Source organism: Callithrix jacchus, chromosome 1, assembly GCF_049354715.1.
Source record: "Callithrix jacchus isolate 240 chromosome 1, calJac240_pri, whole genome shotgun sequence".
NCBI lineage: Eukaryota > Metazoa > Chordata > Mammalia > Primates > Cebidae > Callithrix > Callithrix jacchus.
Genome location: NC_133502.1, coordinates 188,582,914 through 188,607,300, shown reverse-complemented (window position 1 = coordinate 188,607,300; position 24,387 = coordinate 188,582,914). Strand labels below are relative to the sequence as shown.

The 24,387-nt window shown below is 56.1% G+C and overlaps 1 protein-coding gene across 2 annotated transcripts; it reads right to left on the bottom strand.

Moving 5' to 3' along the window:
- Positions 1 to 1,085: 1,085 nt before the first annotated feature.
- On the bottom strand, positions 1,086 to 22,439 carry TTLL12 (tubulin tyrosine ligase like 12). Of its 2 annotated transcripts, none has more exons than XM_008979899.5 (14): positions 21,839 to 22,439; positions 18,513 to 18,679; positions 15,583 to 15,781; positions 14,378 to 14,537; positions 14,155 to 14,288; positions 10,817 to 10,893; positions 9,021 to 9,137; positions 8,717 to 8,911; positions 8,248 to 8,359; positions 6,962 to 7,113; positions 6,429 to 6,510; positions 3,904 to 3,972; positions 3,176 to 3,314; positions 1,086 to 2,594 (listed from the first exon to the last, which is right to left on the bottom strand). In XM_008979899.5, exons 2-14 carry the CDS (start codon positions 18,647 to 18,649, stop codon positions 2,443 to 2,445), a joined length of 1,725 nt encoding a protein of 574 aa, XP_008978147.3. In that variant the 5' UTR covers positions 18,650 to 18,679; positions 21,839 to 22,439; the 3' UTR covers positions 1,086 to 2,442. The 2 variants fall into 2 exon arrangements, with proteins under 2 accessions (XP_008978147.3, XP_002743875.3); XM_002743829.6 differs by having other exon boundaries at positions 22,224 to 22,439.
- Between the last annotated feature and the right edge of the window lie 1,948 nt (positions 22,440 to 24,387).

Below are 24,387 nucleotides of genomic sequence, written 5' to 3'. Positions count from 1 at the left end.
GATTGGGGTGTAATGGCATGCTCAGCTCACTGCAGCCTCTGCCTCCGGGGTTCAAGTGATTCTCCTGCCTCAGCCCCCTGAGTAGCTGTGATTACAGGCATGCACTACCTTGCCTGGCTAATTTTTGCATTTTTAATAAGATGGGATTTCAACATGTTGGCCAGCCTGGTCTCGAACTCCTGACCTCAAGTGATCCAACCACCTCAGCCTCCCATAGTGCTGGGATTATAGGCATGAGCCACTGTGCCTGGTCAATTCTGGCTTTGGATGGATTCTTAATGCAGAGTGACAAGGGTGGGGTGAGTACCAGGAAGAAGCATTTAGTGGGATACACATCTCCACGGCAACTGCCTCAGCTTGTGGAGCTGGCTGGTATCCCGGCTCTTGAGTCCCTGGCTGTTGGCCTTCCTTGGGGGTGTCCATTTGCAGTGAGCAGAGATACAAGGACATGTGGGGACAGAGAACAGACATCTGCAATCATGGAAAGCCTGGACCATGTGGTCCTGATTCTGGGGGCTGTCCCAGTCTCCCTGGGTGGGCCTATCTCCTGGGCAACGGGTTTTAAGTGAGCTGGAAACCAGTGAGAGCACCGGCCAGTGCGCTTCAAGATAAGAGTCCGTGTGGGAATCAGTCCTGAGGCCTCCCCTCGAAGGGAGGCTCCGGGGAGAAGCAGTGGGGTCCACGTAGCCTGCCTAGGGGCCACTCTGCCTTCTGCATCTTAATCTCCCTGGTCACCATGTGGTGCTGCTGCCACCCCTCATGGCATCCATGCGTCTGCCCAGCAGTGGCCCACAGAGCCCTCCAGACGCCCCAGCAGCCAGGGTTTCTTACCGTCCCCCTATAGGATGAGGAGGCAGGTGAGGGAGGCCGCTATCTTCAGGGCCACTAGGGCTCCCAGCCAGCTCAGAACTGGAACCAGCGTAGGGAATCACATTGGGGTGGAGGCCTGCGGTCTAAGGGCCATCTTCTTTCTTCTCCCACTTTCTCAAGGTGACTTCTTGGTCTTTGGGGCTTTTCAGCGACAATAAGGGTGACAGGCCATGCTGAGCCTGTGGCTCCAGGATCCAAAGAGCAAGGAAAGCAGGAAAGAGAGATGGCCTTTATTGCAGCACGAACCAAGTGAGGGGACAGTATGTCAGCAGCTCTCCAGGAGGCACCAAGGGCAATGGGCCCACCCCGCCCCTGCAACAGGCCCCCCAGGGGCTAGAGTGTGGCTCCCCCCAGGAAGGGCAAGGCATGCTTGTAAATAGGGGCCCAGACAACACGGGGAGGGCACCATCATTGGGTGCAGCTTTGCTACAAGAAAGGTTGTACTTAATTTCAAAGAGGAAACCGCCATGCCTAGCCTCGCCCTCCTGTGCACTGGAAGGTTCTGGAAGCAGCTCCTACCTGCCTGGGGAGTTAGGCCCACCCACTGCCCATGAGCTGGGCCCAGGCACAGTGTAGCCAAACAAAAACTCTGGCAGCTGACTCCAAATTTCAGAAACACAATTAGAAAAGAACTGGAATTTTACATTTTTCTCCCATAGATTAAAAAACAAGAAAAAGCCAACATTTTGACTGTAGATTCTGGTAGGTCCATCTGACTTGAACCCGAAGGTCTCCCTGGAATCCTTTTCAGCCTTGCACTCTGCCATCCGCCATCAGCCCCAGGCCCTGGCCCCCATCGCTGGAGGATCCCTCAGACGAGGGCGGGACCCTGAGGAGTGCCCGGCGAGCAGGGCAACCCCTGGGAAGACAGGGACTGATCTCCCTGTTGGGGTCTGTGACCCTCACAAATGAAAAAGGGAACGGTAGCAGAAGATGACGGCTCCTACTGGGACCTCAGTGGGAAGTTTGCTGGTGAAGGTTCTGGGTGAGCTGAATGGGGACAAGGCGGGCCTGCCGGGTGGTGTCTCAGACTGTTCCTGGGCACTTGTCACATAGAGCCCTGTGGATGCAGTGTGAGGCCCACACCCGTCCCAGAAGCATCCTGATGCATTAAGAACAGAGACGCTGGAAGTGAAATCCGCCTGCCCCGTGTGACACAGGGCTCCCAAACGCTTCCCTGTGGAACCCTGCTCCCGAGGACACCTTGTCTCGCTCCACGGAACCCTTCCCACAGCACCCCCGGAAACGCAGCTGGAAACAAACTCTCCATGCCAGGAACGAAGGCCTTGGCTAAACCAGAGTCTCATCAGTGCAGGGATGGTGCTGAGGGATGAGGCAGGGCCTGGGGCAGTGCTCAGCCCTGGGGACACCATCCTGTCCTGCTCTGACCCACAGGTGGGAGGAGGACGCTCTGCTCCCGGACTCTGAGGCTGGGAGCGGGGCTCAGGAGGACAGAGGCCTGGGGCTGAGGCTGTGCCCAGGGCTGGTGTGGGGAGGGGTGTGGGGGCCTTTGCAGAAGCGGCTCCGAGAACTGAGGTTGGAATCCTGCCCCAAGCACAGGACGGCGAGTGTCTAGACAAGGCAGGTGACATGGCAGCCACCGGGCTGGTCCAGAAACAAGGTGCTGAAGACGTCGTTGAAGAAGGTGGGGTGGTACCTGCAGGCTCGTTCGCAGTCAGGGTTGAAGTTCACCTCCAGGATCTGCGGCTGCATCACCTGCTTTCCTGACAACAAAGAGCACGGCAGAGTATGAAGGCTTGTCGGCCTCCACTCCTGCAAGGGCAGTGGCCTGGGGTCTCAGCAAAGGCTGGGGGAGCTGTGGACCTGAGCTCTGATTCCCAGGGGATGGGCAGGGCAGAGCTGGGCCTGGAACTGGGGAACTGGGGTCTTTAGGAGACGTCTGCTTCTCTAGGAAAGGCCAGGGCTGCCTCCAGCCTTAAGATGAGAGCCTGTCCCTTTAAGCTTGAATGTTCAGCTTAGGGGAAAAAAAAAAAAAAAAAAAAAGCAGAGAGGGGCCGGCCAGGGGGCTGTGGGTTGGGATGATCAGGGTGCCTTTCCCTCAGGTCTCCTGTCCTGTGAGCTCACCCTGACACAGAGGTCCAACCCGCGGCTCTTCTCCTCTGCACTCTGCACAGCGGGTACTTCCCTTCCCTGTGGGCTGAGCCATGGCTTTCCCCAACCCTGATTTCTGGCCTGTTCAAGCCAGAAGACAGCCTGGGGCTGGCCCCTGCTTTCTCCAGGTACATGGTTGGCTGGCGGAGCGGGTGCCTCGTGGTTTGGATCAGGAGATGGGAGCCCCTCTTACCATCCTGACGGCTGTCCCACTTCAGCATGAGGTCGACGGCATACATGGCCCGGGATGAGGGGTAGTCACAGAGGCCCAGGGGTGGTGGCTTGGCACAGGCCACCTGGAACAGCTCCGTGAAGGCCTGAAAGATCTCAGCCTGGGGATGGAGGAGGTTGAGATATGAGACCTGCTCACAGCAGCCTCTCAATAGAGGGGGTTTGCTGCCCCTGCCTGAGCCCCAGGCCCCACACGGCCCAAGTCGCCCCTTCCCGTATCTTTATGTCTGTAGACCTCATCAAGGCCACCTCCTCCCAAGACCCGCCCTCTTACTTCTGGCGCCCACCTTCCGAAAATCTGCCTGTCTCCTGCCTCAGATCCCTGTTGCTCCCCACTACCCCAAGGAGCTCAATACAGCACCCAGAATGCTGCTGTCAGAAGTGGGGGCCCAGCCCACACTCCAAACACCTGGGATTTGGGGGCAGGCAGTGCTACCACCCTCTGGCTGTCCCAGGGGTGCCCCACATGCCCCTCCAGGTCACTCCCTCCCTCTCAGGAGCACCCACAAAGGCCCAGGGTGGACAGGAAGGGAAGCCACACTGTCTTGCCAGCCTCTGGAGAAGGATCAACTGCAGGGGACAAAGGACCCTCCCAGCTCATGCTGGCTGAGGAGGAGGAGGCAGCTCCTGCAGGCCCCTAGCCTGGGACCCGCCCCACCGGCCTGAGGTGGTGTGCAGGACAGGATTTACCTGGACGTCCACCCAGGGAAATTCTGGGTATTGCTTCTCAAACTCGGGGATGAAATCTTCACAGTGCACCTGCAACAGACACAGGGCCCATCACGCTCTGCCCAGGCCTCCGCTGGGCCAGGAGCGGGGAGCCTGCCACTGCCTGGACCAGGAGCTTCTGACACTGGGTGGGGCTTCTAGGAAAGCAGCCAGCCGCAGCCCCTCAGCGTACTAACAGGAGGTAGGAGATGGAGTCTAGCTCTGGGTCTTACTGTGTGACTCCGGACAAACGGACTAACTTCTCTGAGCCTGTTTCCTCCTCTGTGAAATGGAAAAATGTGCCCTGCCCAGTAAGCTGACTTTGCCAGACTGCTTCGAGGCTCATACCAGACACAGAATGTCCAGGGCTCCAGAAACTGCAGGCCTTGGGGTGGCACCCACCCTCACACTCAGCTTGGTATGGCACGAAGACTCTGAGCTCAGACCCCAATGCAGGGCCCACCTGTTCCCTGGCTCAGCGCTGGCTCAGAGTGCTCGAGGGATGCACATTACCCAAAACACACCCGAGGAAGGTGGCAGTTGGCTCAGATTTCTCCCAGAAAAGGGCAAGCCAGGACAGGCCCCTATGGAAACCTGCCATCCGTGCTGTGCTGGACACAGGGCTCCAGGAGAGGACTCTCGGGAGTCCCTCAGTACAGAAGGGAGGGACTCAAGACCTTGAGGGTGACCACCAACCACGTCTCAGGCCCTGCTGGGGGCTCTGGGTCCTAGTGAGAAGGCTTCAACACAGGTAAGGATAAGGGGGACAGAAGCAACAGGACCACTCGGCCCCTGTGCGGAGTGTACGCTGGTACTACAGCCACCATGGCACGGCAGGGACCTTTCTCCAAGTCCTCCTAGAGGACTCCTCGGACACGGGCACAGCCTGGTGGTGCCTCCATGCGTGTTCCTGTGTCATGGTTTATCATTAGGGAAGACCTCGGTTAACGGACTGCAGCCATGCTCAGCAGCAACCCTGAACCTCAAAACACGTCACTCAGCCAACAAAGCAAGCTGCAGAAGGATCTGTTCCATAAGATGATATTTATGGCCAGGCACGGTGGCTCACGCCTGTAATCCCAGCACTTTGGGAGGCCAAGGCGGGTAGATCATGAGGTCAAGAGATCGAGACCATCCTGGTCCACATGGTGAAATCCCGTCTCTACTAAAAATACAAAAATTAGCTGGGCATGGTGGCATGTGCCTGTAATCCCAGCTACTCAGGAGGCTGAGGCAGGAGAATTGCCTGAACCCAGGAGGCGGAGGTTGCGGTGAGCTGAGATCGCGCCATTGCACTCCAGTCTGGGTAACGACAGCGAAACTCCGTCTCAAAAAAAAAAAAAAGGTGACATTTATACAGGTTCACGCCTGTAATCCCAGCACTTTGGGAGGCTGAAGCAGGCAGATTACTTGCGTCCAGGAGTTTGAGACAAGCCTGGGCAACACGGCGAAACCTTGTCTCTACTAAAAATACAAAAAAATTAGCTGGGCATGGAGGTGTGTGGCTGTAGTTGCAGCCACTCAGGGGGCTGAGGCAGGAGGATCGCTTGAGCCCAGGAGACTGAGATGGCAGTGAACTGAGATCACACCTCTGCATTCCAGCCTGGGTGACTGAGTGAGATCCTGCCTCTCAAAAAAAACAGAACACAAACCCTAAACAAGCAAAACAGCAGCTTGAATGGTCAGGGACATACTCATGCTGAAAAGAATCAACACGGGGCTGGGAATGACAGCCACACCTTCAGGAGCAAGGGAAGGCTGGGGCCGGGTACAGGAGTCCATGCCCCTGCAGGCTGGCGACAGGCAGGGTGGGGTAGGTGTTTTATGCATCTGAAACATTCATAACCTGCCAGCTCAGACAGGACTTCCGGGACTTCCTTCCTTCCTGTACCCAGAGCTGGCCTCTTGCTTCTGTGCAGGCTGTGTCTACCTGGCCCAGGTGCTTTGGCTGGCCAGTTCTAGTTTCTCGCCCCCACCTTGGAAGGGCCTTTGTCCAGATGCCCCTGAGCTCCAGGTACTCAGATGTTGCAGCTGTTCACTGAGTGCCAGCTGCATGGGGCAGCGCTAAGCCCTGTGCATCAGGGAAGACAGGAGGCCCTGGACTCAGGCAGGTCACAGGCCAGCGGGCAGTCGGACCAGGTGGGGCCTCTTGATATGAATCTCTGTGCTTTTCTGCCTGCCCTGGCTGCTTTTCTGGTTGAAGCGGTGGTGAGGAGTAAGCCCGGCTGGGAACCCGCTGTCTCAGCTTGCTGCTGGACCCACCCCCACCTGCCTCCATGTCATTGCAAACACAGAGCACCATGGGGAGGCCTACCTCAGACAACACAGAACCCAGCCCGGCTCATCATGGCAGTGCTAACAATTGCCTTCCATAGCAGGAACTCAGGAGGCAGCTCCCGGGACAGGCCCAGGGGGCCAGTCCTCCCAGGAAGCACTGTGGGCGAGGCAGGGTCTGGGTCTGCACTGGCCTCCACGTGAATCTGCCCTACGACTTCCTCAGGCCCTACCTGCTTCAGCACCACATCCGGGTTGTAGTTCATGACCGTGAAGTGCTTCTCATAGTCATCCAGGTCATTGAGTGCAAAGGCCCTGGAAGACAAGCACGTGGACACATGTATGGGTTCTTGAGCTGGCCTTATCCTTGCGAGGGAGGTACCGCTCACTCAGCCTTCTCAGCTAGGGGCTCAGGGCTTGGGGCAGGAGCCTGTTCCCTCATCTGTGCAGGTGGGGTGGAGGTGAGTGAGATGCTGTGAAGTCTCCACAAGTCCCTAAAACAGCACCTGGTTCTCACATTGGTGCCCATTTCACAAAGAATGTTCACATCCATCATTGTGGGCGATGCCAGGACTCTGAGGGGGGTAGGGCAAGTCACCACCAACGACCACCAAGGTAGACGGGTTCTGAGGGCTACTCACTGGATAAGTGACGGAGGGTGAGTGCTATCAACGCCTTCTGATTACAAAAAGGGCCCACCGCCCACCCACTACCTCCACCCGGTCCCCCAGCTCCTGACCCTGGATGCAGCTGGCCCTCCACTCACCGGTTGGAGAAGCGCAGCCAGAACACATCATACACAAACAGCCGCAGGGGCTTCACCGAGCGCAGGAGCACGATGTAGCGGATGTCGAACTTGACCTTTCCCACATCTTCTCGAAGGAACAACACGGGACTTTCGATGTACTTGGATACAACCTGGAGGACACAGGCACAAGCTCAGCCCTCCCCTCCCCTCCCCTGGGCCAGGACAGAGCCCCGTGGGGCTCCCGAGCACACAAAGCCATGACGGCACAGACATGGCTGTACATTACTCCTTTTGCCTTTTCAAACCTGCCTAGGTTGCCGCAAAGTCTGTTTTTTTTTTTTGTTTTGTTTTTGAGACAGAGTTTGGCTCCATTGTCCAGGCTGGAGTGCAGCGGCGCGATCTCTGCTCACTGCAACCTCTACCTCTTGGGTTCAAACGATTCTCTTGCCTCAGGCTCCTGAGTAGCTGGGATTATGGGAGCCCACCACCCCCACCCAGCTAATTTCTGTATTTTCAGTAGAGACAGGGTTTCTCCATTTTGGCCAGGCTGGTTTCAAACTCCTGATCTCAGGTGATCTGCCTGCCTCGGCCTCCCAAAGTGCTGGGATCGCAGGCGTGAGCCACCACACCCACAGCAAAGTCATTACATTCATTTTTAATGGAAATGGAATATAAATTCTCACCCATCCACCCTCATCCCATGGCCTGAACTCTGCATGACAATTGTCCTTGTGATACATTTCCCACCAGCCTCTGACCATGTACACACCCCAAGTGGATCCTGTGTCCTGTAACCCCAACACTGCCTCTGGATGTCCCCTCACTACGACTCTTTACCACGGCTTGAGAGGCTCCGTTTTCAGGCTTGGCTACCTCATCCTGCTGGGCAGCCATACCTGGCACACTAGGTGCTAGGGTCTTTGAGATCAGAAGCACCCAGGACAGTTCAAGGTCTTGCTCTGTTGCCCAGGGTGGAGTGCAGTGGCACAATCATAGCTCACTGAAGCCTCAACTTCCAGAGCTCAAGTGATCTTCCTGTCTTAGCCTCCTGAGTAGCTGGGACTACAGGGGCGTGCCAACATGCCTGGCTAATTTAGTTTTATTTCCTCATAGAAACAAGGTCTCCCTGTGTTGCCCAGGTTGGTTTCAAACCTCTGGACTCAAGTGATCCTCCTCAGTTCCCCAAGGTGCTGAGATTACAGGTGTGAGCCACTCTGCCCGGCCTGGACCTATCTGTGAGGACGATGGCACTTGGTGCCCTCGTCTCTCACTGTCCAGCCAGGGCCCCGGGCTGTGGGACCCACCTTGGGGGTGCTCTCTCGGTGCCGGATGATGCTGTGCAGGTTCTTGGTGACATGGGTGTCCAGGCTGCGTGCCAGGTTCCAGGGCTTGCAGATCCAGTGGTTGTCCTCACCCCTGGGGAGCAGAAGGACTGTCTGGGTGGTGCCTGGGGCCTGTGTTCAGATGGTGCCTCCCCAGGACCCAGTGGCAGAAGAGGGCAGCCCACATCTCTTCTGCAGCTGAGGGCCTGCCAGAGAGGATCTGTTAGAGGGCAGGGCTTGGGAAATGAGGAGAGGTTTGCCAGAGCCCAGGAGGCTGTACTGCAGTGGAGAGCTCCTGCAGTCCATGAGGCTGGCTGTGACGTTCGGGGCCCACGGCTTGGCTCCTGCACCACAGTTTCCACAGTGGGTGCTCATGGAGGAGCAGGTGCACACAGAGGATGGGCCGGGGGAAAGGACCATGGAGCACGCCCACGCCGTGTTTGAGGCTTACCCCCTTTCCCGCTGCTGGAAGTAGCTGACAAACTGGGGCAGCTCAGTGCGCAGGTTGAAGGTCCGGGGCAGCCAGGGTGGGCCCTCGGGGCCGCCCGCCCGGCGCGAGATGGAGGCCAGGCAGTCCTTGACGGTCAGCAGGTTCTCGCAGGGGAACTGGTTCAGCAGCACGCCTGGCCTCTCCTGGCTGAGTTTCCTGCAGGGCGAAGGCAGGTGCACCAGCTTAACGGGAGGCTGAGACTCAGAGGCCGGCAATGCCTAGAGGCCCTGACTGGGAGAGTCCCTGCGGGCGAGAGTGCCCTCACCTGTAGTCCTTGAAGTGTGAGAAGTTGAAGAGGATGTCGGCGTCTGCCTCGCTCTGGGTGAGAGTGAAGCGCGGGTGGGTGAGGCTGCTGACCACCTGTTGCATGTCCGTGTAGACTCTGCAGGGAGAGCCTGAGCTGGGTAACCGTAGCCCTCACGCATCCAAGTGGGACTGGATGGAGCACCAGCCTTGGCTCAGGGACTCCCCTCCCTGTTCTGAAGCTAATGAGACTGAGGCGAGTCACGATGTTGGACAGCGGGGTTCAGACCCCAATTCCTCCAAAGTGCCAAGGGAGGGGGCAATCTGTACCCTTTTGACACCTGGCTCCCCATCTGCAGGGCTGGACCATGCAGTCTACCTCACATTTGTCGTTAAAATTAAATGGCATAATTTGGGTGTTTATTATGTGCTAGTTCTTTCGCCTCAGGTGGAAAAAAAGGATGAGGCTGGGGCCACCAATCTCACACAGACACACCAAGGGCCTTGGTGAGGCCTCTGCCCCAGAGGAGGTGGAGGGACTCAGGCCCCTGTCAGGTCCCCACCAGATTCATGTCTCAGCAAGAGCCCCTGGGCTGCCTGGCTGGGGCAGAGGCCAGCAGGGAGGAAAGCTCCTGGGCCTGGTGGAGGGGGCAGAGTGGAACAGCCTGGTTGTTTCCCTCTGGGCCAGGTTTGGGCAGCCAAGGGGAGTGTCTGGGAGCTTCGGGGAGGGGCTCCTGGGAAGGCTGAGGCGGTACCTGCTCTGCATCTCTGTGTCCTCACCTGTGATTGCTTCTGTGAGGGGTCCAACCTGAACCTGGGGGCCTGGCCTCCCTTAACTCAGCAGCCACACCTGCAGCCTCCTGCTGGCCTGGCCTCCCTTAACTCAGCAGCCACACCTGCAGCCTTCTGGGGGGGGGGGGGCCCTCCTGGCAGCTCAGGTGCCTGTTCTAAGTGCCCAGCATGTTCATGGCCAGCAAAGGCTCCCTCCTGGCATGCATGGGCCTGGTTGTGTGTCGATTTCCAGGACTGAAGAGCACATCCGGGTAACTGGAGAGGCCCCATGACATGCAGAGTTGGTAACGTGACCCCATGGTACCCAGAAGACAAGGGTGGGATGGGACCAGTGGTGACCAATGCTCCTACCCAGGGGGGCCTTTCACCCACCACCAGCATTTTCTATTTTTAACTTTCAAGGGTGATTTTATTATTTTTTTTAAAAGGAGTCTTGCTCTGTCGCCCAGGCTGGAGTGCAGTGGCCTGATGTCCCCTCACTGCAGCCTCTGCCTCCCAGATTTCAAGCGATTCTTCCGCCTCAGCCTCCTGAGTAGCTGGGATTACAGGCGCCCACCACTATAATCTTTTTGTATTTTTAGTAGAGATAGAGTTTCACCATGTTGGCCAAGCTGATGTTGACCTCTGACCTCAAGTGATTCACCCACCTTGGCCTCCTAAAGTGCTGGGATTATGGGCGTGAGGTGCTGCGCCTGGCTTCACAGGTGAGGCAGGAGAATGGCTTGAAATCCGGGAGGCAGAGGTTGCAGTGAGCCAAGAACACACCACTGCACTCCAGCCTGGGTGACAGGGAGACTCAGTCTCAAAAAAAAAAACAAAATCTCCAGAAAGCCCTGCTCACTCTTGCACTTCCTGCAGCATTTTCTCTGGATCCTAAGAGCTCCACTCCCTGCATTCATCCCTGCTGTGCCCAGACAGGACGCAGCTGACTTACTGGGCACCCATGTTCTGGGGCTGTGGGAACCACAAAGCCTGGGAGGCAGTGACTGAGGACAAGTCCCAGCCCAAGCAAAGGGGGCTACATACTTGAAGACGTGGTCGTCGGGGTACACCACTGGGCTGATGGCAAGTGGCAGTTTCTCCTTGTTTTCCTTCAGAATGGCCTAGAAGGAAACACACCAGAGGTAGAGATGAGCTTAAGGAAGGGAGGGACAGGCCGGCGCCGTGGCTCACGCCTATAATTCCAGTACTTTGGGAGGCTAAGGCAGGTGGATTACATGATATCAGGAGTTCAAGACCAGCCTGGCCAACATGGTGAAACCCTGTCTCTACTAAGAATACAAAAATTAGCCAGGCGTGGTGGCGCAGGCCCATAATCCCAGCTACTTGGGAGGCTGAGGCAGGAGAATCACTTGAACCCGAGATGTGGAGGTTGCAGTGAGCTGAGATCACACCACTGTCCTCTAACCCGGGAGACAGAGTGAGACTCCATCTCCAAGAAAAAAGGAAGAGAGGGAGGGGACACAAGTCTCCCTGCCCGGCGCCAAGTTCTATGGCCTCACAGGCCATCGAATGGCTGCTGCTCACTCCCAATACCCCAAAGCCTCTAACCACCCCTTCACCCCGGGATTCTGGGGCCTCAGGGCCCTCAGGTGCTGAACAGTCCTAGTTTGGTATCAAAAGAACAAGGTAAACATTGCTGCACATCTTCTCAATGCTACCTGGAAATCACTGGGGGTGAGAGGGTGCCAAAACCCTCCTGAGAGGAGCCGCTTGGTTCTAGGAGCCCTGAGACCTAGAGCTCCAGCAGTGTGATAATTTAACACACGCCCATGTATCTGCACATGGTGGCTGAAGCCAGTAATCCCTGCACTTTGGGAATCTGAGGTGGAGGACTGCCTGAGCCAAGGAATGTAGGACCAGCCTGGGCAACATAGTGAGATCCTGTCCCTACGGAAAAATTAAATAATTAGCACGGCTTGGTGGCAGTTGCCTAGAATCCCAGCTACTCAGGAGGCTGAGGCAGGAGGATTGCCTGAGCCCAGGAATTAGAGGCAGCAGTTAGCTATGATCGTGCCACTGCACTCTAGCCTGGGAAAAAGCAAGACCACATCTCTTTAAAACAATTAAAAAAAAAAACAAAAAAAAAAACGATTAAGACATGCCCTCAAAGTTTGACACCCTCTTCCAAAGGCAGACCTGCATCCATCTCCAAGGGTAGGATGGACCTAAGGAATTGCTTCCAATTAGCAGGAAAAAGGTGGAAGAAACAGGGTTGCTTCTGTGATGAGGCCATCAAGCCCAAGGCTTCCTCTTTGCTCTTTCCCTGGGATCAGCTGCTCTGAGAGAAATCAGGTGCCATGTCCTGGGGACACCTGAGCACCCCTATGGAGAGGCCCACAAGGCGGGGAGCCCAGGCCTCCTGCCAACAGCCACCATCCACACAGCAGGCACGCACGCATGCCACGTGGAAGCAGGTCCGCAGCCCGACAGGCAGCCTGTGTGTCTTGAGGGAGACTTGAGGCCAGAGGCACCCCGCTGAGCCAGTCCTGAACTCCTGCCCCACAGAAATCATGTGAGATAATAAATGTTTGCTGTTTTAAGGTGCTAAGTTTTGGAGTTACTTTTTTTTTTTTTGAGACAGAGTTTCGCTCTTGTTATCCAGGCTGGAGTGCAATGGTGCGATCTCGGCTCACTGCAACCTCCGCCTCCTGGGTTCAGGCAATTCTCCTGCCTCAGCCTCCTGAGTAGCTGGGATTACAGGAACACACCACCATGCCTAGCTAATTTTTTTTTTGTATTTTCAGTAGAGACGGGGTTTCACCATGTTGACCAGGATGGTCTCGATCTCTTGACCTCATGATCCACCTGCCTTGGCCTCCCAAAGTGCTGGGATTACAGGCATGAGCCACCGCGCCCGGCCTTGGAGTTACTGTTTACCCAGCCACAGCTAATGGACATAAGCAACCCCAGGCCCAGAGCACAGACCCAACTGTGAAGGGTCAAATGGGAAAAAACGGACACCTGGCCTTTTATCTCCTCCTCTTTCTGGTCAACACAGAGGTTCCCAAGGAAAACCATGAACTCCGGTTCATGTTCCATTAACAAAGAACCCCAAGACCAGGACGTGTTCCTCCCTCCAGCTGTGTTGACAAAGGCATTTGCTTTTTCAGGTAAATGTGTACTAAGCACCTTCCTGGTGCAGGGGCTCCAGGAGGCTCATAAGCGCCCTTTGAACCAATAAGACTGACCCCTTGTTTTTGGGAAGGTTGGTTCAATCGCCACTGACTTAAAGTGCCAGGAGGCCCCCCAACAGCCCATCCCTGCAGTTGGCAGTGCCCACACAAACACACCACCACTCTGCACACCGACTCTCACACGAGTCAACTCTATCCCTTCCCACAACCCTCTGAGGCTCTTAGCACCTGGTGCGCAAGAAAGGCAACTTCAGTTCCTGTGGGGCAAGCCTGCAGCCTCAGCCCACAGGCCACCAGGTCCCCTTGTTTCTGGACTCCAGCTCTTCCACCCTTGGCAAGTGACTTAACCTCTCTGTGTCTCAATTTCCTCATCCTCAGTAAAATGAAGATAAAAACAGAACTGTAAACTTGTAAAGAACAGTAGTACACGCCCACAGGCTCCCTTGCGGGCTGGTCTAAGCTTATGGAAGCAGCAGCAGATCAGAGGGCAGGGGAAGGAGGACAGAAGGGTCAGGGGTCAGGAACCCCCTACCCAACCCTGCCTCTTTCTGGAGGTAGCTACATTCCTCTTCCTCCCCCAGCACTAGGGGCTTGCCAACCCTGGCTCCCTAACCTGCCAGCCTCCTCATATGGGGCCTGGATGAGCTCCAACCTCCAGCCAGGAACTTCTGAGTGGCCCAGATGGGTCCCAGGGGGCCCTCACCCAGACTAAAAGCACCTTTGTTATCAATAATAGTGACCAAGACAGTAACTTGCAGGCCTGCTGAGTGAGAAAGGCATGTGACGTATGAACACTGGGTGTTCCTGTACCTTTGTGAGATGAGGATACGGGGCTGAGCAGGGTTCACAGCCAAGATCAACTGCACAGCCCTCCTCCTTCCCGAGGGAGCAGCATGGACCCTCTGAGGACAGAGGCTTGTAAGTACTCTTTGGACCAATAAGACTGCCCTTGTTTTGGGCATAGTTGGTTCAATCACCACAGACTTAGACCAGCACCATCCTCACCAGGCATCTTGTGATCTGGAGCCCCAGCTGTGCAGCCACAGGCAGCTTGTGTTCACTCTCTGAGCCCTTTGTCTCTCAGAGGCTCCCAAAACTCTCTACACCTCCCACAGTAACTGGCTCAGGGCCTAGCACCTGGCTGGTGTTCGATAACATTTGGTGTCTGGACAGAGAACATTCTGGAAGCTACCAAGCAGACACGCTAGGGGTGGAGGAGGGCTGTACCTGGTAGTGCTCGGCGGGCGGCTCGGGCGTGCAGGAGCTGAGGTCCAGCATGTCGGCGGGGGCCCAAGGCAACAGCATGCACTTCCGCATCAGGGGATCTGTCTCTCCGTAGGCAAAGTCCCGGGTCACCTCCTCTGTGTCAAGACACATGTGCCCATCAGAGCGGGATGACAGGACACCGGGCCGAGGCCTGTCCTCCAGGGTGGGAGGGAGCTGGACTTACCACCAGTGTCTAGGTCCCTCAGGGGCCACAGCAGTGTGTAGGCCACCTGCTGGGGCATGTAGAAGAAGGGGGCCGTGGCAAAGCTGGGCATGTCCGCATGCTGGATCCTCGAGCCGAACTCGTCCATGATGTACCACACCGGCATCTTCTCCTCGGCTGTCTGCAGACAGGACACACGGCACCCCTTGCCCACCTGCCCACCATGGGAACTCCCTTCTGAAACCCCAGACATCGACCACCCATCAGCCCATGGCCATCTCTCTGGTCTTCAGAAAGGCCCTCTCACATGTACCCCAGGCCCATTAGCTAAGCTACAGGCTCCAGGACAGCAGCCCACCCTTTGCAGACCAGACCCAGGCCTGGATAATGCAGGGTGACAACTCATAGTAAAAGGGCGTCTGGAAACAAAGCATGCAGCTCAGTACCAGTAGGGGTGTGTCTGGGTTTGTGGGCATGGAGGGAGGGGGCGTACTCTTTGAGCTCAGAGAAGGCTCCCTGGAGGAGGTGACATCTAAGCTAAAATCATGAGAAACAAGCAAGTATCTTTCCCCAAACGAAGAGTGATAAGGGGCTGGAGCACGGGGTGAGTCTGGAGAGGCCAGCAGCGGTGGGTGAGGAATAGTTGAGGGCTATTTTTTTTTTTTTGAGACGGAGTTTCACTCTTGTTACCCAGGTTGGAGTGCAATGGCGTGATCTCGGCTCACCGCAACCTCTGCCTCCTGGGTTCAGGCAATTCCCCTGCCTCAGCCTCCTGAGTAGCTGGGATTACAGGCACGCGCCACCATGCCTAGCTAATTTTTTGTATTTTTAGTAGAGATGGGGTTTCACCACATGGACCAGGATGGTCTCGATCTCTTGACCTCGTGATCCACCCGCCTCAGCATCCCAAAGTGCTGGGATTACAGGCGTGAGCCACCGCGCCCGGCCAGTCAAGGGCTTTTAAGAGAGTGACGTAATCAGAGCGGCCAGGAAAGAGGTGGTTGAGTCATCTGGGCCCTTTTAGTTTAGGAGTCAGAGGGCCACATCCTGTGAGCTCGGAGGTCAGCTGGACCCGAGTCCCCAGCACAGTGTGCTCCTTAAGAAGCCACAGGAAAAAGTGAGTGGCTTGTTCTAGCTGGCCCTCCACCCGCCCTGATGGTGCAGGGCAGCAGAGGTCTGTGTCCATGCCTGTCCTCCCTGTGCCTGGGGCCCAGCTACTCACTCACCCCATGGGCCAGCTGGTAGGTCTGGTTGAACTTCCACATCTCATCCAGCACCAGGCCCACAGCCTCCGTGCTGGGCAGCTCGCCGTGGAACTCAATGCCCATCAGGTTGGCCATGCGGTGCAGCAGCCCGGGCACCTGCAGCAGCTGCTGGCGTGCATGCTCCACGCGACACGTCCAGGCGTGGTCGATGAGGAAGATGCTGTGGGCACAGGCCACCCGTGAGGCTGCTGGGCGTGCACAGTGCAAAGGGAGGCGGGGACAGGAAGAGGCCTAGGGCTGTGCTGGGACCAGGACTGGAGCTTCCTAAGATTTGGTCTACCAGGTGCTAGAGTTATGCCCAGTTTGGGCAAGGGTCAGGGGCTGGCGCTGCTGCTTACTCCCTGTGTGATTCTGAGCAAGCACCTCCGCCTCTTCAAGCTTCTCAAACAGGGCAGCAGGGGTCTTTACCGCCTGTCACCAGGCTGTCACAGCAGCAGATGAGACCAAATATGTGGTACACCTACCGTCCACTAAGCACTCGTAATAAACACACCAGCGGTCACTAGTGTGAAGTCCTCAACTGGACCCTGGACAACTATGGACCAGGCCCAAGCTGCCCATCTTCTTTTTTTTTTTTTTTTTTTAAGACAGTATCACTCTGTCGCCTAGGCGGGGTGCAATGATGTGATCTCGGCTCACCGCAACCTCCGCCTTCCAGGTTCAAGTGATTCTCCTGCCTCAGTCTCCCGAGTAGCTGGGATTACAGGCACCCACCACCATTACCGGCTTATTTTGTATTTTAGTAGAGATAGGGTTTCTTCATGTTGGCCAGGCTGGTCTTGAACTCCTGACCTCAGGTGATCCACCCGTGAGCCACCACGCCTGACCATGCTGTCCATCCTGCTGCCTGCAGGCCTGGCACAGTGCAGCTGCTCAACAAAAGCAAAGGCCGTAGACACTAGGGGCCAGCACAGGCAGATGGCACGGAGGCTGCCACACAGGGCTCATCCATGCAGCCAGGCCTTCTGTAAGCACCAAGGACTTTTTGTGGGAGAGGCTTCCAGTCCCCGCACATAGGAGCCCTGCAGCCCAGCTCCCATGGGAAGCATGCTAGGGCTGTGGCACAGGATGAGCTGTCCCTACCCTCTAGGACATGGGGCTGGCCATAATCCCCCCAGAGCCCTGCCGGACCAGGAGGCACTGAACACACAACACTCAGGTGCCTGATGGGTAAAGCAGACCCCAGCTCTGTTCCCCGTTGAAAATGAAAGGCCGGGCACGGTGGCTCAAGCCTGTAATCCCAGCACTTTGGGAGGCCGAGGCGGGTGGATCACGAGGTCAAGAGATCAAGACCATCCTGGTCAAGTGGTGAAACCCCGTCTCTACTAAAAATACAAAAAAAAAAAAAAATTAGCTGGGCATGGTGGTGCTTGCCTATAGTCCCAGCTACTCGGGAGGCTGAGGCAGGAGAATTGCCTGAACCCAGGAAGCAGAGGTTGCAGTGAGCCAAGATCGTGCCATTGCATTCCAGCCTGGGTAACAAGAGTGAAACTCCGTCTCAAAAAAAAAAAAAAGAAAATGAAAGGGACAGCCAACGTTCCAGTTCTCAGGCTGGGAGGAAGTTCAGGAGTATTTATCTTATTGTGCTTGTATTAGATTTGTTGGTTGGCCCATCCTGAGTAAGTGGGTTTACTCTTGCACTTGTGCTAGAGTGGCTGAGCATGTGATGCAGGGCCCAGGCCTTCGGGGTGACCCTGGGCAAGTGAAGCAAGGGGTGCTGTACACAGATAGGGATGGAGGTGAGGACGGAGAGGTTGTTGGGGCCTGGCAATTGGGGAGATTCAGGGGGACGAGGGCCTGGAAGCAGAAAGGCTCAGAAGCAGGTAGAGCTGAAATGAACACTCAGCCTCCAAATCCAAGACCCTGGATCCCTGGCTGCCAGTGGGGTATGTGGCTGCAGGCCCGAGAGAGACCAGGAGTTCCCAGGGCAGTCGCTGCATCTAACGCACCTGCTCCCGGGCCTGAGTGCCACAGAACTCACTTCACTGAACTTGAAGGGGAAGGTGAACCTGAGCATGCACAGGTGGAGGTGCTGGGCTGCCCATATGCGGGGTGGCTTGCTACTGCCCACTCACAGCTGGAGGAGGATTCGGGAGAAGCTCTGCAGAAGAGACCAGACCCCCGCCCAAAAAGCTGTGCATGGACACAGGGGCCCAGCAAGTTTCTCGAAGGTTCCACAAAACTTTTGGCAGAGGGGCTGGCAGGCCTGTCCTAGGGATAGCCACTCTTGGTCCCTGGGGGCAGGAAGTCTGGGGTACAGTCTCAGCTCTGCCCTAACTACCCTCCTCCTCCTCTTCCACTTCCTCCACTTGCATGATCCCAAACACTTCCCTGGCATTGAAAACCTGGGGGCCAGAGCTTGGGTCAGCAGGGGTGCGGGCAGGAGACCCCACCCCTAATGCCTTCACCACTGGCTGGGACTTGTGCTCCAGAAAGCCACCCAACGTGCCACACCCAGGCTTCAAGGACAAACATGCCTCGGCAAGGTGAGGCCTGCTCTGAGTCTCAGGTGCTCAGGTGTTCTGGGGCCCATCCTAGATTCCAATTCAGCAGGACCGGGGAGGAGTAAGGCTGACCTGTACCCTTAATCTGGAGGGTAACCTCGAGCAAAACTGGAACTCCTAATCCCCTGTAGTAGGACCACTGTGACGAGGTGGCTGGGAGGTGCTCCCAGGCCGCAATCCACCCAGACTCCACAGCAAAGCCCTGTGTTGCCATGGACACTACTCTGAAGCCCTGATGGACACACTGCTGGCCACGTGTGCTCACCACAAAGCTGTCCTGGGGAAGATGTCCAGTGGTGGTGAAGGGCCCAGGAGAGTCTGCAGTTACTACGTCCCCCACCTTTCACCAAGTGAAGGTTGTGGTGACATCCCTGGCCAGGCTCCTACCTGTTGGGGTCGGCTGCCTGAAGCCCGCTCTCCCTGGTCACGATGACCTTGCAGCACAGCTCACTCCCGGGGTTGGGCTGCCTCTTCCGCACGTCCTGTGCTGCCTCCTCCTCCTCTTCCACTTCCTCCACTTGCATGATCCCAAACACTTCCCCAGCATCGAAAACCTGGGGGCCAGAGCTTGGGTCAGCAGGGGTGTGGGCAGGAGACCCCACCCCTAATGCCTTCACCACTGGCTGGGACTTGCGCTCCAGAAAGTGACCCAATGTGCCACACCCAGGCCTCAAGGACAAACATGCCTCCTTCAGAGGAGAGGGATCTGTTTAATGCAACTGCACAGTCTTATGGGCAGGGAGACTGAAGCTCCTAGAGACGTCAGGGTCAGAACAGGTACCTAATGTACCCACCATCGCCTGAGCTGTCATCCAGAGCCCTTTGTCCCACAGTACACTGCATGGAGATGGGACTGCGAAGACTCACTGGAGGTATCTCTAGTCCATTCCCCTTGAATTACAGTGAAAGAGAAGACCCAAAGATAAGAAAGGGTGGCTCCAGTCACACTGGAGGTCAATGGGAGTCAGGATCTTGGTGGCCAGGGGGGACACCCTATTTTCCCCCTCCCCACAAGAACCCTTCAACACTAGGATAGCTGAGGGAACTCACAGACAAGCCTCCTCCAATCTGGCCCCACCCATCAAGGCCAACAGGAAGGGAAGGTCCAGGTCAAAGCAGGACAGGAAGATAAGGGCCTTGGTCCTGCCTGTGTGGCTAGTCAGGCAGCAAGTGACCTCTTCCGGTGTGTGTGGACCACAGGGGTCCCTGGCCCAGCCACACTTTGGTACTGTCTGCCACGAGCCAGCAAGGGGGGCTTCTGGGCAGATTCTGGAGCCAGGCAGTGTGGGTTCAAATCTTGGTTTCACCCCTTCCTAGACAAGTGACCTTGAACAAGTTACTTAACTATCCCTTGGTGTTTCCTCATCCACATAATGGGAATAACAGAACCTCCCTCTGAGTGTTCCTGGGAGGTTAGATGACTCATACCCAGAGCTTGGAGTGAGGCTTGGCCACAACAAATGCTCTGTAAGCATGCGTGCCACTGTTACGCTTCTGAGACTCAGTTTCCTCACTTTCGAGAGGGGGTGTCATCCACCCTTCAGGACAGATGGAATGAAATCAACAGTGTACATGAAGTCCTGGCACACGGCAGAGGCTCAACAGAGACCAGTTTCTCCCTAAAACCTCATTCACAGTACTGGATTAAAAACGGCAGTTGAAAAGGCTGGGGTGTGGTGGCTCACGCCTGTAATCCCAGCACTTTGGGAGGCTGAAGTGGGAGGATCATGAGGTCAGGAGTTTGAGGCCAGCCTGATCAACATGGTGAAACCACGTCTCTACTAAAAATACAAAAATTAGCTGGGCGTGTTGGTGGGCGCCTGTAATCCCAGCTACTCAGGAGGCTGAGGCAAGAGAATCGCTTGAACATGGGAGGTGGAGGTTGCATTGAGCCGAGATCGTGCCACTGCACTCAAAAAATGGCAGCTGGAAACTAACTCCTCAGGCGTAGGCAGCTTTTGTGCCCTGTGGTGGCATGAGGACGACACTCGTGGCCTTGCCCAGGGAGCTGACGGCTGAGTAAGGTCTAGGCCACCTGAAGAGTATCAGGTAAATTGCTCTGGGGCCTGGAGGGCCTGGGAAGACTTAATGGATGAGGAACTATAATCAGAGGCCAGCTTTGAAGGGGAAGATTTAAACATGAGGCTGTGTGGTGAGGATGGAAAGGAACTCCAGGCAGTGGGAGAGCAAGAGCAAAGGCTGGAGGCAGACAGCCCAGGGTAGAGCAGACCAGGGGTCACATGGAAGACAAGGCACCTGTGACAAGGGGCATCCGGTTCTCCTTTGTCCTCAAGGTGGGTTTGGGGAGGCTATTTTCTCGTTTGGGACTGGAGGGAGGCTAAGACCTTAGGATTCCACCCCAGTGCTCCAAAACCCCAGGGGACAGAGTGAGGCTGAGGACTGAGAACCTGCCTGAAGCCTGGCTTGGCTTCACCCCAGCTGTGAAATGGGGGGTAACCACAACCCCTTCATGGCAGGACTGGAAGAGCTCCCCAGGAGATAAGGGGAGTGGTTTTTCAACTGGGAAGCTTGTGCAGACAGAAGAGTAGACACTTCAAAAACACCTCTTTTAGTTTCCCTATCCTTCCCAGGGCAGCTGACCTAAGGCGACGCAGGAGGGCTGATGGCGAGGGGAGGAAGGGCCCACGGCGCTGGCAGGTGGTCCTGCTGCTGCTCGGTCTCCCCCACACCTGGGCCAACAGCAGCAGGAGGCTTCACTCAGGAAGAGCTCCAAGTTTGTGTCTGGTAAAGCAGTGACTCAGCTCCGCCCTTAATGGCTACGGGGGGTCACGGAAAAACACTGGCTGCCCCTTAGTAGGGCAACAGCAGGCAGGGCGGCCTTGGCAGGGGGACATGACGAGGTGGCGACCACCCTGTGTAATGGGTATATTTCTCATGCCACCTCCCATCCCTCCAATACTGTGGGAGTCAGGTGCTGTCTCACTGTCCCCTTCCTGGAGAACGGGACTCAGATGGGCATGACTGGCCGAGGGAGGGTCATGCCGTGGAGGCTGGCTGGGCAGGAGCTGGTCATTCCCACTGTGCTCCTTCCACGAAGCACATGGGAACCCTTTTGTCCTCATGAACAAACCAGGGTCCCTTCCACTCAGCGCAGGCTTGGGACCAGAGCAGTCCTCAGAAAGCATGGCAGAAGTGAAGAGCAGAGGAAACTGTTACACTGTAGTGTGAGGTGTCACTGCACGTTTCCAGCAGGAAGGTTCCTCGTCCAACCAAGGTTACACAGAGAGAAACGGGCTCAGGGACCGTGGGGTCTGGCCAGCAGCCAGGTTCAGGGACTTCTAGTTCCCGGCCTGGGTCCCTGTTTTGGGCTCTGGGGCTCCACTTCATCACCTGCGCCACTTGGCTCATCTCGGTCAGGGTGGTGGCACCTGGAGGAGATGCCTGGTCCCAGCTAAAGATGCCCCCGGCCAGCCGGCCCGGGAAGGGGCTGTGGCTTCAGCCCCTGGGCACGCAATCAAAATCCAGGGTTCACCCCCAGCCAGGACAGTAAGAAACGCTTTGGAGTGGAGCAGGATGGGCCATCCTCACAAAAAAGGGGAGAACCTAGAGGCTCCTAAACCTTTTCCATTTTTCTTTAGAGTTCTCCACCTCCCACAGCCTGTTTTCTTTAATCTGCAAGGAACCCGAGGCTCGAATCAAATGAAAAAAGACAGAATTCTGTGAACCCAACAGTTACAGCTACACAAACTCACGGGGTTCCTGTAGTCTCTTTGAGGCAGCGGCTGAAATAATCCCTCTGAAGGGACTCTGGGAGCCGCAGTGTTCTCATCTGTAAAGTGGGGGCGATGAATCTGACGCCCAGCAGGGCTTTGTGAGGCTCGGGTGTGTGGAGCTCAAGTTTCCACCGCAGCCTTGGGCGGGCCTCGGGCCCGGGCAGGTCAGGGCCGCAGGTATCCCAGTCTCCTGCTGTCACTCCTCGGCCCCCAACTCCACGCCGCTCCAGAACTGCCCAGGACGCGGTCTGGGTGGTTCAGCGAGGCTCCCGCCGCCCTGGAGCGCCCTTTCTTGCCCCGCGCCGAGGGCTTCCGCCGCGCTCCCACCCCGGCCGCCGCACGTGCCCGCCGCCCTTCCCCGCACCTCGTGCTCCAGCTTGTGCAGGAGACGGCCCCAGTAACGCTCGGGGACCCCCGAGGCGCGCAGCGCCGGGCCGTGCAGCGCTGCGAACTCGGTCAAGGACCGCGCACCCTCCTCCGGCGTCGGGCCCGGGCTGCTTCGCTCCGCAGGCGGGCGCTCGGGGCCCCGCTCGGCCTCCATGGCGCTTGCACCCGCGCCGACTCCAGCGCCGCCGCCGCCGCCCGCCGGCCCTGCCCTCCCGCCTCGGCCCGCCCGCCAGCGCCGCCCCGCCCCGCCCTCCTCCCGGCCCCAGAGCAGGCACTGCGCGTCCGCGGGGCGAGTGCGTGAGCGCGCGGTCTGAGGAGCGGGGCGCGCGTCTACGGCCGCGCCCGTGATTTCGAGCTGCCACCTTGTACGCACGCGCGCGTGATGGGGGCGGAGATTTTCTCACTGAGCCCGCGGCCACCCAGGGGAATGCCGGGAGGGCGGGGCACCTGCGTCCGGCTCTGTCAGGACCGGAAAGAGGCACCACTGACAGCCCGGAAGGGGCCCTGGGGCCGGAACCCGGTGGGGCGGTGCTGCAGTGCCTGCACAGGGCACACGTTGACGCTCGCAGGCCCCCCGCCCCGGGGGAGGAAGGAACTCTTGATTCCTTTGAGTGCTTCACCAGATTTGGATGCTGCAGAATCATGGCCCTTCTCAATTCCTTATTTTTGGATTTGGAATGCGCGCCACCATGCCTAGCTAATTTTTGTATTTTTTAGTGTAGATGGGTTTTCACCATGTTGACCAGGCTGGTCTTGAACTCCTGATCTCAGCTGATCCACCCTCTTTGGCCTCCCAGAGTGCTGGGATGACAAGTGTGAGGCACTGCACTGGCCTATTATTTGAGATGGAGCCTTGTCTCGCTCTGCGGCCCAGACTGGAAGACAGTGGCACAATCTCAGTTTACAGCAACCTCCCTCTCCAGGGTTCAAGTGATCCTTCGGCTTCAGCTTCCCAAATAGCTGACATTACAGGCATGCACCACCATACCCGGCTATTTTTTGGATTTTTAGTAGAGACAGAATTGCCCCATGTTGTCCAGGCTCGAACTCCTGGGTTCAAGTGATCTGCCCACCTCAGTCTCCCAAAGTGCTGGGATTACAGGTATGAGCCACCTCACCCAGCCAGAAAAACGTGTTATTAATACTGTCACACTGAAGTACTTTTCTGAAGAAAAAGTAATTTGATCTAAGTGAAGAGTCATGATTCACAGGGTGATATGTAAATCCACTGCTGCAGACCCACATTTTGATTTCAGGTGTAGCCTTAAAATAATTACTAAGTTTTGATAGATGTGATGCTTCTGAATCGGAATTGTGTCATCTTGTTTGAGGTTGATGATTTATCTTTGACCTCCATGATGGAAGGTAAAGGTTGACATTTTTTATTTTTATTTATTTATTTCTTTTAAGGTTGACATTTTATGGAAGTTTCATGTTCATAATCAACTTAGAGAAATTGAAATTCAGAACTTAATTTATAATTAAATACGGGTTTCTGGAATGTTTTTAGTTTAGGGCTCCTGAAAAGGTTTATTGCACAGTAGGAATAAAATACTAAATATTAATATGTAAACTAGACTTATACCACATAGAAGTGGACAAAAGCACTCCAGCAAAAGTGTTCAGCCTTCTCCACAGAATGTAGAGCAGAACCACTGTCTCCATTTTCCACACACTTCATTTACACCTGACCTGTAATTTTTCTAAGGTTACATGTATCTTGCAGGACAAAGTACAGGCACAACTCAGGTCGTAGGTGGGCAGGGGCAGCAGGATCTCACTGTGAATATTCAGTAAATAACAATATTATATTGCAATTAGGTAAGAAATATCTTCTTCATAGACTGGATCATTGCAAAAATCCCTGGATCATGGTGAGATGTATAGTGAAAGTTGATCCTAGAATTGGGTCATTTGGCCAGGCTCCATGGCTGATGTCTGTAATCCCAGCTTTTTGGGAGGTCGAGGCAGGTGGGTCACAAGATCAGGAGTTTGAGACCAGCCTGACCAACATGGTGAATCCTCGTCTCTACTAAAAATATAAATATATATATTGAATCAGAGTTTTCCTCTATAACCCAGGCTAGAGTGCAGTGGTGCAATCATAGCTCACTGCAGCCTTGAATGCCTAGGTTCAAGTG